At 46.1% G+C, this 15,011-nt stretch overlaps 4 protein-coding genes across 4 annotated transcripts; 3 read left to right on the forward strand and 1 right to left on the reverse strand.

Annotated features, from left to right (window-relative positions):
* Window positions 1-432: 432 nt before the first annotated feature.
* On the forward strand, window positions 433-1,086 carry H257_16259 (hypothetical protein; the record flags this gene model as incomplete). Its single annotated transcript, XM_009844630.1, has 2 exons — window positions 433-681; window positions 1,039-1,086. The coding sequence occupies 2 exons, from the start codon at window positions 433-435 to the stop codon at window positions 1,084-1,086; spliced, it is 297 nt and encodes a 98-aa protein (XP_009842932.1).
* Window positions 1,066-7,460, reverse strand: H257_16260 (hypothetical protein). Its single transcript, XM_009844631.1, has 13 exons — window positions 7,189-7,460; window positions 7,011-7,122; window positions 6,630-6,925; window positions 6,346-6,555; window positions 5,699-5,990; window positions 4,897-5,171; window positions 3,892-4,396; window positions 3,233-3,393; window positions 2,604-3,127; window positions 2,167-2,237; window positions 1,942-2,061; window positions 1,698-1,762; window positions 1,066-1,630 (listed from the first exon to the last, which is right to left on the reverse strand). Exons 1-13 carry the CDS (start codon window positions 7,453-7,455, stop codon window positions 1,253-1,255), a joined length of 3,276 nt encoding a protein of 1,091 aa, XP_009842933.1. The 5' UTR covers window positions 7,456-7,460; the 3' UTR covers window positions 1,066-1,252.
* Window positions 7,461-9,710: 2,250 nt separating this feature from the next.
* Window positions 9,711-10,416, forward strand: H257_16261 (hypothetical protein). Its single transcript, XM_009844632.1, has 2 exons — window positions 9,711-10,087; window positions 10,136-10,416. The coding sequence occupies exons 1-2, from the start codon at window positions 9,734-9,736 to the stop codon at window positions 10,274-10,276; spliced, it is 495 nt and encodes a 164-aa protein (XP_009842934.1). The 5' UTR covers window positions 9,711-9,733; the 3' UTR covers window positions 10,277-10,416.
* A 1,198-nt stretch (window positions 10,417-11,614) lies between these two features.
* H257_16262 (hypothetical protein) lies at window positions 11,615-12,339 on the forward strand. The gene has a single exon (XM_009844633.1). It carries the CDS (start codon window positions 11,651-11,653, stop codon window positions 12,200-12,202), a length of 552 nt encoding a protein of 183 aa, XP_009842935.1. The 5' UTR covers window positions 11,615-11,650; the 3' UTR covers window positions 12,203-12,339.
* The last annotated feature ends 2,672 nt before the right edge of the window (window positions 12,340-15,011 follow it).

A 15,011-nucleotide genomic window follows, 5' to 3' on the forward strand; every position in this document is an offset into this window, starting at 1 on the left:
GTTGAATATACTTGTCCTTTCTGTAAGAGCCAAATTAGCCAATAGCGTCGTTTCGTGATTCGATGGGGTCTAGAAATCTGTACCGAATCCACAATGCATGTACAGAAAGTGAAAACTATGACAATTTCAAAGCACTGGTAAGACAACACGGTCAATAATATTCCACGTGTATACGGATAATTTAAAGTTTTGTGACAGTTTCTGAAGTCCCCCAATACTCTAATTTTAGCCAACCAATGACCTCAGTTTCATCCTTCTACCAATCATATGGCACAAAAAACGAATCCTGCATAATTTTGACCAATAAACACGACGACTTATGGTTAGGGCTACTGCTATTGTGTTGGTTCCGACAATTTTGTCGGAATGGAATCTGAAATATCACATCTTGCATACAAACTACAGTAGTAGTGATCGAGTATTTGACTGGAAATGATTCATACTCTTCACGACGCCCTCACCCGCGACGGGTTCCAACTGCCCCCCCTTCCCCCCGCCAACTCCTGGGTCGACTTTTGGATCAGGTATTTCCCTATCCCCACTTTGGCCACCCGACTACGTTCCCTCCATAAAGTGCTGGACGTGATCAACTTGTCGCCCCCCCATGCCGCGTTCAAGACGTTTATTGGTCCGATCCCGGATGCCCGCCTCGGGTACACGACATTGCGCGAGTATAGTACCGTACAGTGTGGATAAACCATTGCTTTATACCAGTGTGTGAACTGGTTGTTCGTACTACTGCACTATATCACACGTTTTCTCAGACGACTGCAGTATCGTTGGTTGTACACTCGAATTTCTTTCAGGGTGTTGACGACAACGATGACATACACCCCCCACTACTGTACACGCATCCAACATCCGACACGATAAAATGAAAGTGTTTTGCTTTGACTGGTCAGCTAACGGTGTACTAGTACTTCGAACTGGCCCTCTGTTATGTCCGGACCTTTCCTTCGTACTGGGCCCGACAGTATTGTAGTTGCATTTCTTATGCTTCAAGTACCTTGGACAATCACGACACTTGGTCTTCCATAGCAGTCATGCGACTGGATCTGCATACTAGTGCATCCGCAAAAGACTTAGTGACAGTTATCTCGAGAGAGAGCAACCGCCCCCCAAATACTTATCCGACCGCCTTGCTAGCTGGCTCTGTGCAGAAAGGCTGCCAAAGATGTGATGACTTGATACAGTCCAGCCTTCCCAACAACCTCACGACGAATATAAGTGCTCTTTCCATATATCGTGCTTTCTATGGCCCGTCCATTCGATGGTGGTGTTGTTGCACTTGCCGTCCAATGAGCGCTTCCTTGTCCGCTCCTTGTTGCTGATGTTGTGCCATATCGAGATATTCCTTTGCTTCTTCCAGTCGGCCGAGCATGCTGAGCAAGTTCGCGCACCGAGCCAGCAACGCCGCGCGGTCGCCCATGCTGCTGCACCCTTCCAGCGCCTTTTTGTACTGGTCCAACGCGGTGGACGCGCAGTTCTGGGCCGCCAGCACATCCGCCAGGGTCTTGCGGGTGAGGGACGAGTCGCCTGCCAAGAGGGACCGGCGCAAGAGCGACTCGGCCACTTCCAGTTTATCCAACGCCACAAACCCATTGCTGAGCTCACGGAGCAGGGTCGTGTTCTAGCCAAATACTCACGACGTCAAGGGATATATCATCTACGTATTTGTGTAGTATATTGATATGTACCGCTAAATCGTAGCGAAGGGCTTGCTCCAATGCTTGTTCGGCTTCGCGCAGACGAGGGGAGGTCGCTATACGTATCGGTGGGAGGATCAAAAGTAAGGCATACGAAACGGTGGTGAATCAGCGTCAGAATGCATGGAGTCAGAATCCGATCGCGGAATCAGAATATGCGGAATCAGAATCAGGTCATGAAATCATAAATGGGAACGGACTGCGCTGCGTATCTGATCGATCAAACGCGTCTCACCGTTGAGACACACGAGCGCAAGGTACCCCCACACGTCGGCGTTGGTGCGATCCAGAACATTTGCTTCCGCCAGTGCCATTTCCGCGCCTTCCCAGTCGTCTTGACGCACCGACACCACGCCTACCCTCGCGTTAACGATAGTCGAGGGATATTTCAAATATATATAATTGATATACAAATGATATATATATGTGATTTGTGTGAAATATAGTTTGAACGACGCACCAACGCCGAGCCAGGCCGAAGCGACTGAAATCTCGTGGCACGCGCGCAGGAAAATCGCCTTGGCCGGCCCCCTACCGTTGAATCAAACATATGAACTTACTACTGGAAATATACACCAACGAACACAACAATCATGGCGATCCTTTAGGCGACAACTTGGTAGCACCGCCGTCCAAGTAGTAGCTACCAACTAAAGGCACTCAAACTACCGGTAGTAGTTACTATGGTCTATTCGATTCTTGGCACCAAATCGACCGGCAATCGACCGACCAGTCAAAACCCCGAACTCGATTCCAGTAACCAATCAAACTCCTTCAACCATCGAACTTCCAAAGCGTGCGAAGGGCTTGTTCACAAAACCATTAGTACATACAACAATCAGTCCAAAACCCGTCGATCGACGGAATCCATATTTTGGCTGAAATACTACTACGTACCATTGTTGGTGGTGTATAAACAGCGCCCCTAGCTGCAAATACAGCGGCAGTCGGTACATATCGTTGAGCTGGTCGGGGCGCGCCAGTGCTTGGGAGTAGCTCGCGAGGGCCACCGCGAGGTCGTTCTGCGTCGATGCCACCAGTCCGTGGAGGTACCACCCGTCTGCGCAGTCGGGGTCGTGGTCCAGTGCGTCCTGGCACCATTGCTTTGCCTCGGCAAATCGATGGAAATGCAAATCAATCGCGCCAAGCACGAGCTTTTGCGTCGCCAACACCGCCGTGCTGAGCACCGTTTTGGGCTTCATCACGGCGTCCCCCAAGGCGAGGGCGTCCTGCGCAAGTGAAAACAAGCCCAGGTCTTTGCAGTAGGCGGCGATGCCGACGCACTCAGCGGTGGGGGACGAGAATGTGGCGGTGGATTTCGTCAGAGCTGCCGCCTGCATGAGTTCGTGGAGGCGCAGGTTGCCTGTACGGTCCGACTGCGAAATCGCATAGTACACCGCGAGTAATCCGTGGCTCCTCGCCTAGTACAATGAAAGGTTGATATATATGTGCATGGCTTCGAAAGAGGATGATTAAAACGTAGTATATTTCTATGTGGACTAGTCGAGTAGTTGTAGTAGTAGTACTTGGTGGCTTGCGATGGGGGAAGGCGAGATGGCGAGAGCACTCTTCAATACAATGTCAGCCACGTCGAATTCGTGATTTTGGCACAGGAGCGCTCCGTACGCTTGTATGGCGCCGAGGTGGGTGGGGTCGATAGCTAGACACTGGCGCAAGCATTCCCCCGCTATACACGGCAAAAATATAGTGTAAATGATTCAATATACTTTTTGTGTTTAACTCATTTTGATTTGTAAATATGATTCGTACACCTGTTTCCAAGTACTGGTACACAGTTTATCAGGTTTCCGATGCCTTTTTGACAATATATATGTATATATATATATGCCTCAGAATCTGATTTCGTCAAAGTGTGGTATGGATGCCACCATGAAATACAGGTTCAAGCATACAAGACACAACAACGAGCTTTCAAACGATCCAATTCTCTCTATCTCTCTCTCTATATATATAAGTAACGATCCAATTCTCTACATCAAATAATATCCAAGAATATATTTTCAAGGCACAACAACCAGATTTCAAACGATGCAATAATATATTTAAAAATAAATATATATATATTTAAATCACAATCTAATAATATACTCCAAACAACATATATGTATATATATATAATTAGATCGTTTGAAACATATATATATATAATACATGGCGATGGTACCTTTGTCCAGGTCTTGGATACGGGCATAAAACAGAGCAAAGTCAAACCAAACCGGCGCGTGGAGGTCGGGGATGTCGCGCGCATGTTTGGCAGCCACGTGGACGCGGTCGGTGTAGGCGGTGGACGCTTTTTTGAGCTGGCCGTTCACTTCACTTTCCCACGCTTGCAGCTTTAACGTGGCGAGTTGGAGGCGGATGGCGTCGGGGGAGTCGTCCTCTGCCTCGTGCACTTCTACCCCGTGGAACACGCCGTTCAGGACGACGTGCACTTCTTCCATCAAGTAGCTGTACAGCTGCGCGAAAAACGCGGTTTGGTCGTGGCGTTGGGGAGGCGAGAGGGCGCCAAGGGGGGGAGTCGTCCCAGAAGCGGTACTTGTCGGAAACTTTTCGCGAATCACGGCCACCAGTGCTTTTTTGAGCTTTTCTTTGAAATCGAAGTACAGCCCCTCGGCGTTGAGGTGGAAAATGAGCTTCTGACGCCGGTCATCTTTGGACAGCAGCGTGCACTAACAATTTCAAACCAAAGTAAGTCCACGCAAGTATAATACTACTACTACCCAGATAATCAATATATACGAAAGTTCAAGGCCCACACGGTTGCAATGGATGTGGCAAAGGTCGTTGGCGATATAGTATGAACTTGCTACAAAGTTCCCAATTCAATGTGATTTGTAATACCAACCACAAATCTCGCGCGAAATTTTGATGGCTTTAGAAGGTACGAATTAAAACGGAAAAAAGAATGTAACCAATCAGCGACAAGCATTTTCAGGTTGACCAATGGAGGCGATTCGTGTGATCGATTGAATGGGGTCCGGAACTTCGAACGCAATCAATAATATAGAATTAATATTTATATTGCTATGTTGGACGAATGGAAAAAATAACAAGACAAATCCAACTACTTGAAGCCAAGAGTCACATTGGTACAGTGCATAGACGACCCACAACAAACAACATCCAAATGGGAACACATGTTTGAACCGTGTCGCATACAACCACCAACCTCGTCGTCGTCGTCATGATCGTTGTCCGTGGGCTGCAGAAACAGTTTGTCGTACTCCTTGATGAGCATCGACACGATTTTGCGCAGTTCCTTGTGCATGGACACTTGGGCATCTCGTTGGGGAAATGGGGGGAGGGGGGGTCGAGGCGGGATGAGTTCCTGGAGGGTCATGGCTGGAGGCGTGGGCACAGGGGGGAGGGGGACCCATGCCCCGGGGAGCAACGCCACCTCCACATGGCACATCGCCCCCGCGCTCACATACGACGCAGCTTGGCCTAGACAAAAAATATTTTTTACATATATTGTTGTGTGTATTCGAAACTGGAGCGACATGGAGAATGAATCGACATATCCAAATAATGTCGACACAAGAATCATCGGCAGAAAGATTTAGCCACTTAGATTGCAGGAAACTATCATCATCAACGTCAATTTAGTGTAAGATTTTAATTAGTGTGATACCAAGCACCACACGACACCATTTTACATCCAAAATTCAGGACATAGAATCGATCGATAGTAGATTTGGCGATTCAGCACAAAAGTCCAAATTTTGGGTAAAAGGAAGACAATATTGGAATACAGTACATGTATATTGTGTGGATTCAAAACAGAAAACTCAACCATATCTCAAGCATTTTGCTGCAACGCATGCAGGTTGTTGACCAATCAGCGCCAAGTTGCATTTGGATCAATACGCAAACTCGATGGGAAATGGATATAGGCGGGAAAATATATCATGTAAAGTCCTCATATTAGCGGAATGGGCACTGTTGGTCTTTGTTGTGTTGGGGTAGTATACCTGCGATGCGTGTGAGGACATTGTCGAAATCGTTCAACGCGGCCTGTGCCTTCTTCTTGTCGTCACTTGACGTTGCTTTGGCTAGAGTTTCCTCCAAACTTTCTCGCGAAGGCGCCACCCCCTGCGCCAGCGGCGCCACCGATGACACGATGTCTGAGCCAGGAACCAGGGCGGTGGCGAGGGAAAGGTATGACGTGGCAGTCCACGAGTCGACACCGGCTTGGGCACGTTGAATGAAGATGGCGGCGGTACATGGGCTTTCGATCCACTCCAGGCACGCCCCGAGTTGGCCCTAATACCATATATAACGTAAGCTAATACTCGTATCGAAACGATTTGACATAATTTATGTATCCAATCCCGAGAATACTGTTCAATACGACAGAACAAAGCCAAATAAAGCACTCGACGCAATATGATGAACTTGATACGAAATTCCCACATCTGCGCGATTCGTAAAACGAATCACAAATCTCGCCACAAAATTTCATTGGCTTGAAAGCAATAAATAAACAGAAAAAAGAATGTATCCAATCATGAAATGTAATGCCAGAGTGACTTGGAATGGGAGCGATTCGTGATCGCGTGATTCGATTAAATGGGGTTCGGCAATTCGCACCAAATCAAGATTAACATTAGAACCGTACCTTGGAAAGGAACCACAGCTGTGTGGGATCGACAGGCTCCAACTTTACAACCCACATGTCGTCGTTGTCGTTACTACTATCGCCTTCACTTTTGAAGTCTTTTGTCGCACTTAGTTCGAGCTTGCCTTCGAGTGCCATCGAAACAGTTGAAGCGGGGGGGGTGTCCCCCACCACTTCCGTGCCCACGAAACCAGGCAAGACAATTGTCGCCTATATTGTGCCATACAATTTCAATGTTTAGCGTAGGGGGGGTATTGGGAAATCTCCCCCAAATATATGGCTACCGTGTATTTCGCAGCGTTGGCTTCGGGGGACGCCACCAACAACGCGACGTCTTCTCCTTCTTTGGGCACCAACTTCCATTCTTGGGGGAGGTGGCGAATCGACAACGACAGCAACGACAGGGCCTTGGCGCCTTTGAAATACTCTGTAAACGCCACATCAAATGCTACCCCCACTTGCACCCCGATGGTGTCGGAGAAAGCCACAAGTTGGTCCAGTTGAACCGCCACGACCAGCGGCCGCAGCGGCACATCCACCGCTTTCACCAACACGTCTACGTCCTTGTCTCGCGCCACACCTGAAAAAACATCAACAAATAAAGATCGTTTACGACACGTTTTTGGGAGCTGTGGGGAGTAATAATGTGCGGCCAATCTACCCACCTTGGTACAATGTGACGCGCACCACCGACGCGCACAATTGACGGATCAACGTTGGTTCGTCCAACGCAAACAGCTTGGACGGTTGTGCGTATCGAAACGACGATACCATGTTCTACAACGCCATACATACATGCCGATTTGAAGATCTCGACACTACACTATGGCAGCGACGACCTACCTCGTCTTCACCCGATAGACTCTGTACTGTGAGCACGGCGGTGCTGGCTCGGGCGGCAGTGTCCTGCGCCGATGCCCACCATAACGCGGCCGATGCTTCGCCACTAGTCACGACATCCACTGATGCCCAGAACGAAGGGACTACTTGCGCGTTATCGTCGTTATTGTTCGCGTGATTGGTCCGTCGGACCTCTCCAAGGACAACGGTAAAGCTGCCTTGAGCTGGTGTTCCTGCGACCGGTGAAGTCGGCTGTAGCTCCTCCGCCATCGTCGATTTGGATATATGGGGTGCGACCTTTCGAGCTGCCCCGCATCCGGATTGCTAGTGTGTGTACCGGATAACATTTTGATTGCATTTACAGTTATACTACGTAGTAACTAGTTAACGTGACGGATCAGTGATTTGCCGATTTTGAGCTCCATTCAATCAACCATATCTGGCGAAGTTCGACGTGAAAGTTGCAGTGCCGAACTCACCTTTTTGAGCTTTATCTCATCGTCCGAATACAAAACAAGTATGAGTTTGAATCAGGGCAAATAAAATGTCAAAGTTAGGCGTTCAAACAGGCGATCGGTGATTTGCCGAAATTTAAACTTGTAGTTATTATTTTTTATTCAGTAAGGGAATTTTACGCCTTCGATGAAACAAAATTATTGATTTATAGAGCAATATTATCTGTATGCAGTAATAATATTTTACAGGTCATACTTGATTTAAAAACAGCTGAGCCCCTCTTTAAATTAGTACTATTCCCACCATAATATTTTGAAGGTGGCAGTTATTGTCGATTTGATACAAATTTGGGGAGGGGGTGCAATCGAATCGCGCCGACCAAACCGATCCACAATCGATCTGATTGGTTGAATTTCATTTAGAAGGTTTTGATTGGCTAGTAATGTTGAACTCATCTGAGGTAGCCAATCAAATCGATTTAAATTCCAACGAGAAACCACACCACAACACGAAATTTCACTCGAAAGCACAATATTGCAAGCTTTTATTTTATCCAATCATATCAATTCTTGAATTCTATTGGGTAATGCAGTTCAGCAAAGCACCGATCTTTCGGCAAATCACCGATCCGTCACGTTACTACTAACGTTATTATAATCATGTACTACGTAGTACTACGTATTAATAGTACTACGTAGTAGTAGTACAGCACTTTGTGAGTTAGAGTTTGAAAGTCAAACATGTCGCAGTGAAGTGAAACTCACGTGAAGACGCCAAGAGTTTGAGTTTGACACAACCCATGAGTACAGTACAGTCAGTACCCATTACTTTAAACTCAGTCAAAGTTGGGGGTTTGCCGAACATTTTACAGTGTACTTCATGTTAATACCGTATTATGACTGATTGAACACGCAGGTTCCAAGGGGAGCGAACGACGGTGTTGCTATACCTTTCAGGTACTAGGTGACCCATGAGCATCTCACGCAACGCTCGGAAATTCGAATGCTTTGATTAACTGTAAGTCGTGTAAACCAGTACGACTAAGCTTACAGATGAAGCGTCGCCGAGCATACAGTGAAACGCGGTAGAACTCGGCCAATACCACTTTGCTCGTATTGAGAAGATTGTATTCAAAGTGGGATCAAGCGGTGAATCATACCTACAAAGTCTCCTCTAATTGGCTATATATTTGTAGTTTCTGGCCAATAATAAATCACAGTGTCATTACACGCGTTATCAGACTGCCTAACTAACGTCGACACAAAAACCAAAGTCACACAGGCCGAGTAATTGCACATACTACCCTACCTGTATTAATACCTGTTCCCAACATATCTGTTCCCAACATAACATGCACATGGCACGACGCTATTATTTACTCCTCTATTAGAACGCCAGTCCCTTCATATTCAACGTGGTATGATCTTGTGTCGGTAGAACTAACGCGTTAGTAGTGTCGATGTATTGGCTGGGTGGTACGTTCAACAGCTACACAGCACCCTGTACGATATCCAAGGTACTTGACTGTGAGTACCGAACTGTACAGTACTTGCGATGGTTCTATTACTGTATTGCATCACAATCCGGCGATATTACTTGGAGATCCGTACAGTATATTTCGACGTTGGGTTAGAATATAACAGCATTGGGTTACAAATTACAAGGTAAAATTGTCCTTGCCATAGGGCAAGAGATATTCTGAATCAAGTACTGTACCAATGTTAGATATTATGCGTCTGTTCATATTGGGTCCGTAACTACTGGATGCTTTGCAAGGTACTACTGTACAGCTGTGTGCAGGTTTCCACATGCTGTAGTACTGTAGTTTGATTGGTTATAACATGAATATGCCTATGACGCGCCATGTGTCACACCTGACTCGACTGAAGCTCTAACTCAAATCGTCGTTGAGACATCGGCGTACTGGTTTGCGTTTCAAATACAGTATTTTTGCATTGGCCAATCAAATCACTGGAAAACAGGCGAAAAACTCAAACTCAAGCTCAAAGAGCTCTAATACATTTTAGACGTACCGTATCTGAATTCCGGATAATAGACTTTTGCGTCAACAACGATTTTCCCATCTTTGTGAATGCAACGCAAGGCTGCAATGAAGTTGTTGGAATGGCACTTCCATGTGTACTTTAACCAACACGACGCCAGTCAAGTGCATAAAGCGATCTCGATCCGAAATGCCCTGGTGGACTCGCTCAACGACGCCGACCGCGCCTTTGTGGCTGTGCCACTTCACCATTTTGAACGAGATTCTAACGAAGTGCAATGTCGCACGCTGGCGCACCACGGCTTGAACATGAAGCCGGTTGGTCCGCACCCTACTGGTTCATTTGAGACGTGGGTTCCCATCGAAAGCTTTTCGGCGGCATTTGAATGGTTCACGTCGAACAGGGCTGGACTCTCTGTGCTCGTGCATCCGCTGACCGTACAGGTTCCTGTAATATGTATTAAGTCCTGGGTTGTATGACATAAGCCATAGGAAATGCGGGATCATACCCTGTACGCGGTGTGGATGGGCCAACCCCAGGCGTTGAATTTGCAGTATCTAGACGAGGAGCTGCACACGGTGCCATTGCAGTACCCTCACTTTGGCCTGGGTTATTCCGCGGGAGCCAAGTGACCAATCAATCTGTGGCACGGTCGAGTGACAGTTAACGTTATGTAGAAGTACTACTACGTAGTATGTTTCTGAAACTCGAGGTGTGGAATTGCTTAACGTTACGACGACTTGTTGGTGGTTGACCCTGCTTTTTGTGTCAGGTATTTACGTTGTTTGTTACTGCCTTGACGGTGTAAAGACAGACTCACACCTCGAACCAACCTGTACACGACACGTATGCCAACCAGGATTATCCGCTGGAATACAAAGCACCCCAAGCCAACCGTAGCACTTCCAGCTCATTGAGCTTGATCGTGGAGATCACACACACATATTTTTTCCATCCTGGTTCTGACTAGGTTACTTTAATTAACGGTAATTAGGTTACTACTCACGTTTTGGCGTAACAATTCGAAGAACGAACGACGTTCGATAGGAGATCGAATGTATTATCTTCAATTGACTATAACCAGGTCGATATGTATCGGAGTGAATGTGTTTACAAGATATTTGTATATCGGTTTCAAAAACCAATACTACGGTAGTACGACAAACGGCACCACAAACGTCAATCACATGATTTGATTCCTGCGAAAGGCAACCATATCGTTGATGGCGACAGTCAGGCGGGTGCAAAATATGGTAAGTTATGCCTATGTAGTATTATTCACTGTAACGGTAGTTCCTCTCTGCTTTGCCTTGCGAAGAAGCAGCACGCGCCACAACTGCACATTGCCCTTTGACGTTTCCAGATTCCATTACAGTACACTGTAGTCTTAACCTTCGTGGCACTGTAGTACCGTAACTGGGGAAACGCAGTTGCAAATTACAGTAACTCCGCCGCCCATTCATCATGACCTTTCAGCCATCGTGTCCCATAGCGGACGGAAGACATGTCGTATACAAGCGTCCATCGAACCGTGGAACTATCTGTACATATATTTACACATAAACGTATACTACGTAGTACGTAGTATTACTATTCCATTTTGTATTAATAAAAGGAGTATATCTTTTACATGATGAAACATGAAAGCAAGCTGTATATCAAAGTGCAGTAAACCCTGCTGACAGGTATATACATGTGTACGGGACAAATATATATGTAAGCACGACCGCAAGTCCAATCTCCCTCACGACAGGGAGTTACACATGACGTTTGAAACGTGTTTGGAACACTTGAGACAGGCGTTTTACAATATAACGCCAGTTTCGATAAATAAAACGCGATGCATTTGTCGTAATACTCGAGCGGTACGTAGGTCTAAAACGCCTATTGAATAGGCGCACATCCCCAACAACTTGGTCGTGGTCGTGTCGTGCCTTTCGTAGAAGGTTTGCACCGTTATTAGTGCACATTTGGCTATTTTCTTCCGAGCCCAGCATCGAACAACCATGAGCAACCAGCCTTCGTCCATGCGCCAGTACCGCCTTCACTCATCCAGCAACAGCACCACCACCATGTGCAGCGCATCTGTCGAAGCTGCTCGCCCTCGGTCCATGTTTATCAAGAAGTGGAGCTACTCGACGCCGACGGAAGCGCAGCAGCGGTGGTCCTTCATCGAGTTTACGATCCTTGTCACTGACACCAACCCCACCTCATACAAAGATCCGACCGTATATGAAATACAGCGACGATTCTCGCAGTTCCACGCCCTGCACAAAGCCCTTCGGGACCAAGGCTTTGCACTCCCGGACATGCCCACGTTTGACGTGTGGACGAATGTGCTCATCAAACTCGTGCCTGATCAGGCGCTGCGAGACCGGCAGGCCCAGCTTCAGTACGTGCTGGACTGCATCAGTGGTTCCGTAGCCATGCAGGCCACAACCGCGTACAAGGCCTTTGTGGGGGCGCCTGACATGAAGTGGAGGTACACTTCACTTAGCGATATTCGCATCCTCCCGGGGAAGGGCTCGATGACGTTGGCCCGCGAAGGCTGTGCGTAATCTTCGTCAAGGCATGTAGTAGTGCGTAAATTATGAATAACTTAAAAACTATCGCCACGCGAGAGCATAGGACGCCAGGATCAACCAATTTTGGAGTACTTGGAAATATCTGGTCTTGCCCTCTTGGCTAATTCCAATTGGCAGAGTGGTGCAAAAGATACGCTAATATGGAAGCATGCTCTATGTGTGTTTATGAAGATTCAGCAATATTCATACTACGAGTATCATGAATATGTAGTGATTCTCGTAGTAACGTTATGAATATAGCTGAATCTTTAATACTACTAGTACTAGTACTGTAGAGTGATTGATTTTGCTACGTGATATTTCCTGAAAAGTTTCACGATGAAGCCTTTTGATCTGATTATATTGGGAATTTCTTGATGAATATATTCTGTCAGAATTTCTGACTGGGAATACCGTTTCACACACAGTAGCCAATCAAAACACTTCATCATGCTAAATTACCAGTTTCGCTTCATGGATGAATTGCATGGTCGGCACCAAACGTAGATGAGCGATAGGTAGGACGCACTAGTAGATGAGCGAGGATATCGTAGGCGAGCAGTGGTATAGTGCCAAACGTAAACCAGCCAACAGATACATCCTATTCCCCAGTGTTCATCGACCACCTCAAAGCGGTCATGTTTGACGTCGGCGCGATGCACACCACAGCATATAGGGATGGTGCAAGGTCACAAACTGTACACATTGCACCTAATGCACTGGGTTGTTGATCCTAACGATTGGGAGCCGTGCCCTACCGGTAGGTGCTCCAGAAGAGCCGCAACAACGCACACAGCGGTAGTCCTGCTTACATTTTTACTGTTAAATTTGAATTTTTTCTATAGCAAAAGCACCTTCCCAACATGATATTCACCGAAGGATTTTCAGGGAAATTGTATTGGAAAATTCGTGTGGATTCTTGGTGCAAAATCACTCTACTGGTAGTAATATTGATACTCCATAGTACTAGTAGTACAGTACTAACGTTAACGGTACTGTTATTACTCGTTCGTATTTTTAGCGATTCGATTGGCTATAATACTACTCCGAGTACTATTAATAGTACTGACTTTTGTATATAAAATTCGTCCATATTATTGTCACACTAATTCAAGTCACACACTACAGTAGTTCGATGTTGAAGGTGGATTTTATTGGCTACTTGATTAGTAGATTGGGTTTTGATTGGTCGATCGATTGTCTGCCGAATTGGTGCTGCATATTCGATTGACAGAGAGCAGCATCCCACTCCAATTTCGATCGACTTGACAATGCTCCATTTTGCGCTTACAGTCCGCTGTTAATTTCGGCGTTTTTTTAACATATTTCCACCAACACGTGTACTAGTTAGTATACGGCGAGCGTCATCTCACTGTGATGCCTGGTTCAATTAAGGAAATGATAAGGTGTTAGAGGCTAACGTAATAATAATATTTTAGAGGTTTAGTTATAAAATATCAGACGTTTTGACTTGCACTTTGCTTCCCACCAAATCGGCAGACACTCGATCGACCAATCAAAACCCAGACCACTAATCAAGTAGCCAATCAAATCCACCTTCGACCAATTCGAGTGGGCTAACAGTAAATAGCCTGCAAAAGATCTCGCTTCTACCAGATACAGTAGGTATTATCCGGTAAAACATAGCTTATCCGGGATGAGAGCACTTATCCGGTCAAATTTGGTTCAATTTGGTATGACCAACATTGGCCTCTATACATTTTGTCAATTTTGCGAATTTCCGCGATTGATTCGTCTTGCGCAAATCTATCGATTTAAAGTGGGAATTCACTCAAAAATTGTCACTAACCAAGGTGAAATAGGCAATTTTGTATGCAGCGCAAGGTGAACCACCTTGCGAATTCCATAAGTAATTCTGAAATTGTACACTTTCAATTAAATATATCTTCAATTAAATATATCTTCAAGTTTGTATTGATGATTTTTATTTTTCATGTGGCTGTCTCTTTTTGGAATTCGCAAGGCAGATCACCTTGCGAGTTCAAAATTGTCCAATTTGTCCAATCAGATGGCGTGAAATCACGAAAATCGTTGTGTAGATTTATCACACCCTGTTGCGATATATTCTACTCCTGTGATGGCGGTTGATGCAAGGAGCATTGAGATAATTATGTAGGCTGTGCATGAGAGTAAGATCATGCGATATGGTATCCCGGACTAGGTCAATTCGAACAGGTCTAGACTTCAGTAAAATCACCACTTGTGCTAAACCAATGTATGTGGTCATCCCACATTCCACCAACGTCCGTGTCGGTGCCGTACACCTCCCTGCTGGAGTGATCACGTGGTTGCGCAGGCGGGTAGCGCAAGACGTCTTGGTGGCACCCATCGAAAGTGCTAAAGCCGTTCAGCACTTGCGATGGATTGCTACCAAGACGTCTTGCGCCACCGCGTTGGCCCACCAGAGCCATCATGGCATTGCGATCTATTCGAGCGCACAACATAATGTGAGCTGTAAGGGGAGAATCACATTGGACATAGTCGGAGTGCAGTCATCAGTGCACAATTCTCTGGAGCAGCATCACACAAAGCACTACAAAATTCAAGCGTCCAAACAGTTCAAAATTGTAACTTATTCTGCCAGTGTTATAGCCAATCGTGTGTAAGAAGCAAGGTGTGATGGACTCTGATTGGATATTAAAAAGGAGCAAGGTGGCTCACCTTGCGTATTCCATTAACAAGTCATTTGAAGATTTGCATGGAGCGGTTTTGGATCTCATACTAATATTTTTTAAAGGCTTTAGATGTCGCACACTTTATAAGTTATCACCGATTCGCCAAT

The sequence above is a fragment of the Aphanomyces astaci genome, assembly GCF_000520075.1.
Source record: "Aphanomyces astaci strain APO3 unplaced genomic scaffold supercont1.83, whole genome shotgun sequence".
NCBI classification, from domain to species: Eukaryota; Oomycota; class Saprolegniomycetes; order Saprolegniales; family Verrucalvaceae; genus Aphanomyces; species Aphanomyces astaci.

What these genes read in the sequence shown, in the direction of transcription:
- H257_16260 (XM_009844631.1), bottom strand. Translation starts at nt 7,455, where the DNA reads ATGGCGGAGGAGCTACAGCCGACTTCACCGGTCGCAGGAACACCAGCT. An exon ending in TTTATACACCACCAACAATG is followed by an intron (nt 2,238 to 2,603) that starts GTACGTAGTAGT and finishes ATTCAACGGTAG; the next exon opens with GGGGCCGGCCAAGGCGATTT. An exon ending in TTCGGCCTGGCTCGGCGTTG is followed by an intron (nt 2,062 to 2,166) that starts GTGCGTCGTTCA and finishes ACGCGAGGGTAG; the next exon opens with GCGTGGTGTCGGTGCGTCAA.
- H257_16262 (XM_009844633.1), top strand. Translation starts at nt 11,651, where the DNA reads ATGAGCAACCAGCCTTCGTCCATGCGCCAGTACCGCCTTCACTCATCC.
- H257_16261 (XM_009844632.1), top strand. Translation starts at nt 9,734, where the DNA reads ATGCAACGCAAGGCTGCAATGAAGTTGTTGGAATGGCACTTCCATGTG. An exon ending in TGCATCCGCTGACCGTACAG is followed by an intron (nt 10,088 to 10,135) that starts GTTCCTGTAATA and finishes CATAAGCCATAG; the next exon opens with GAAATGCGGGATCATACCCT.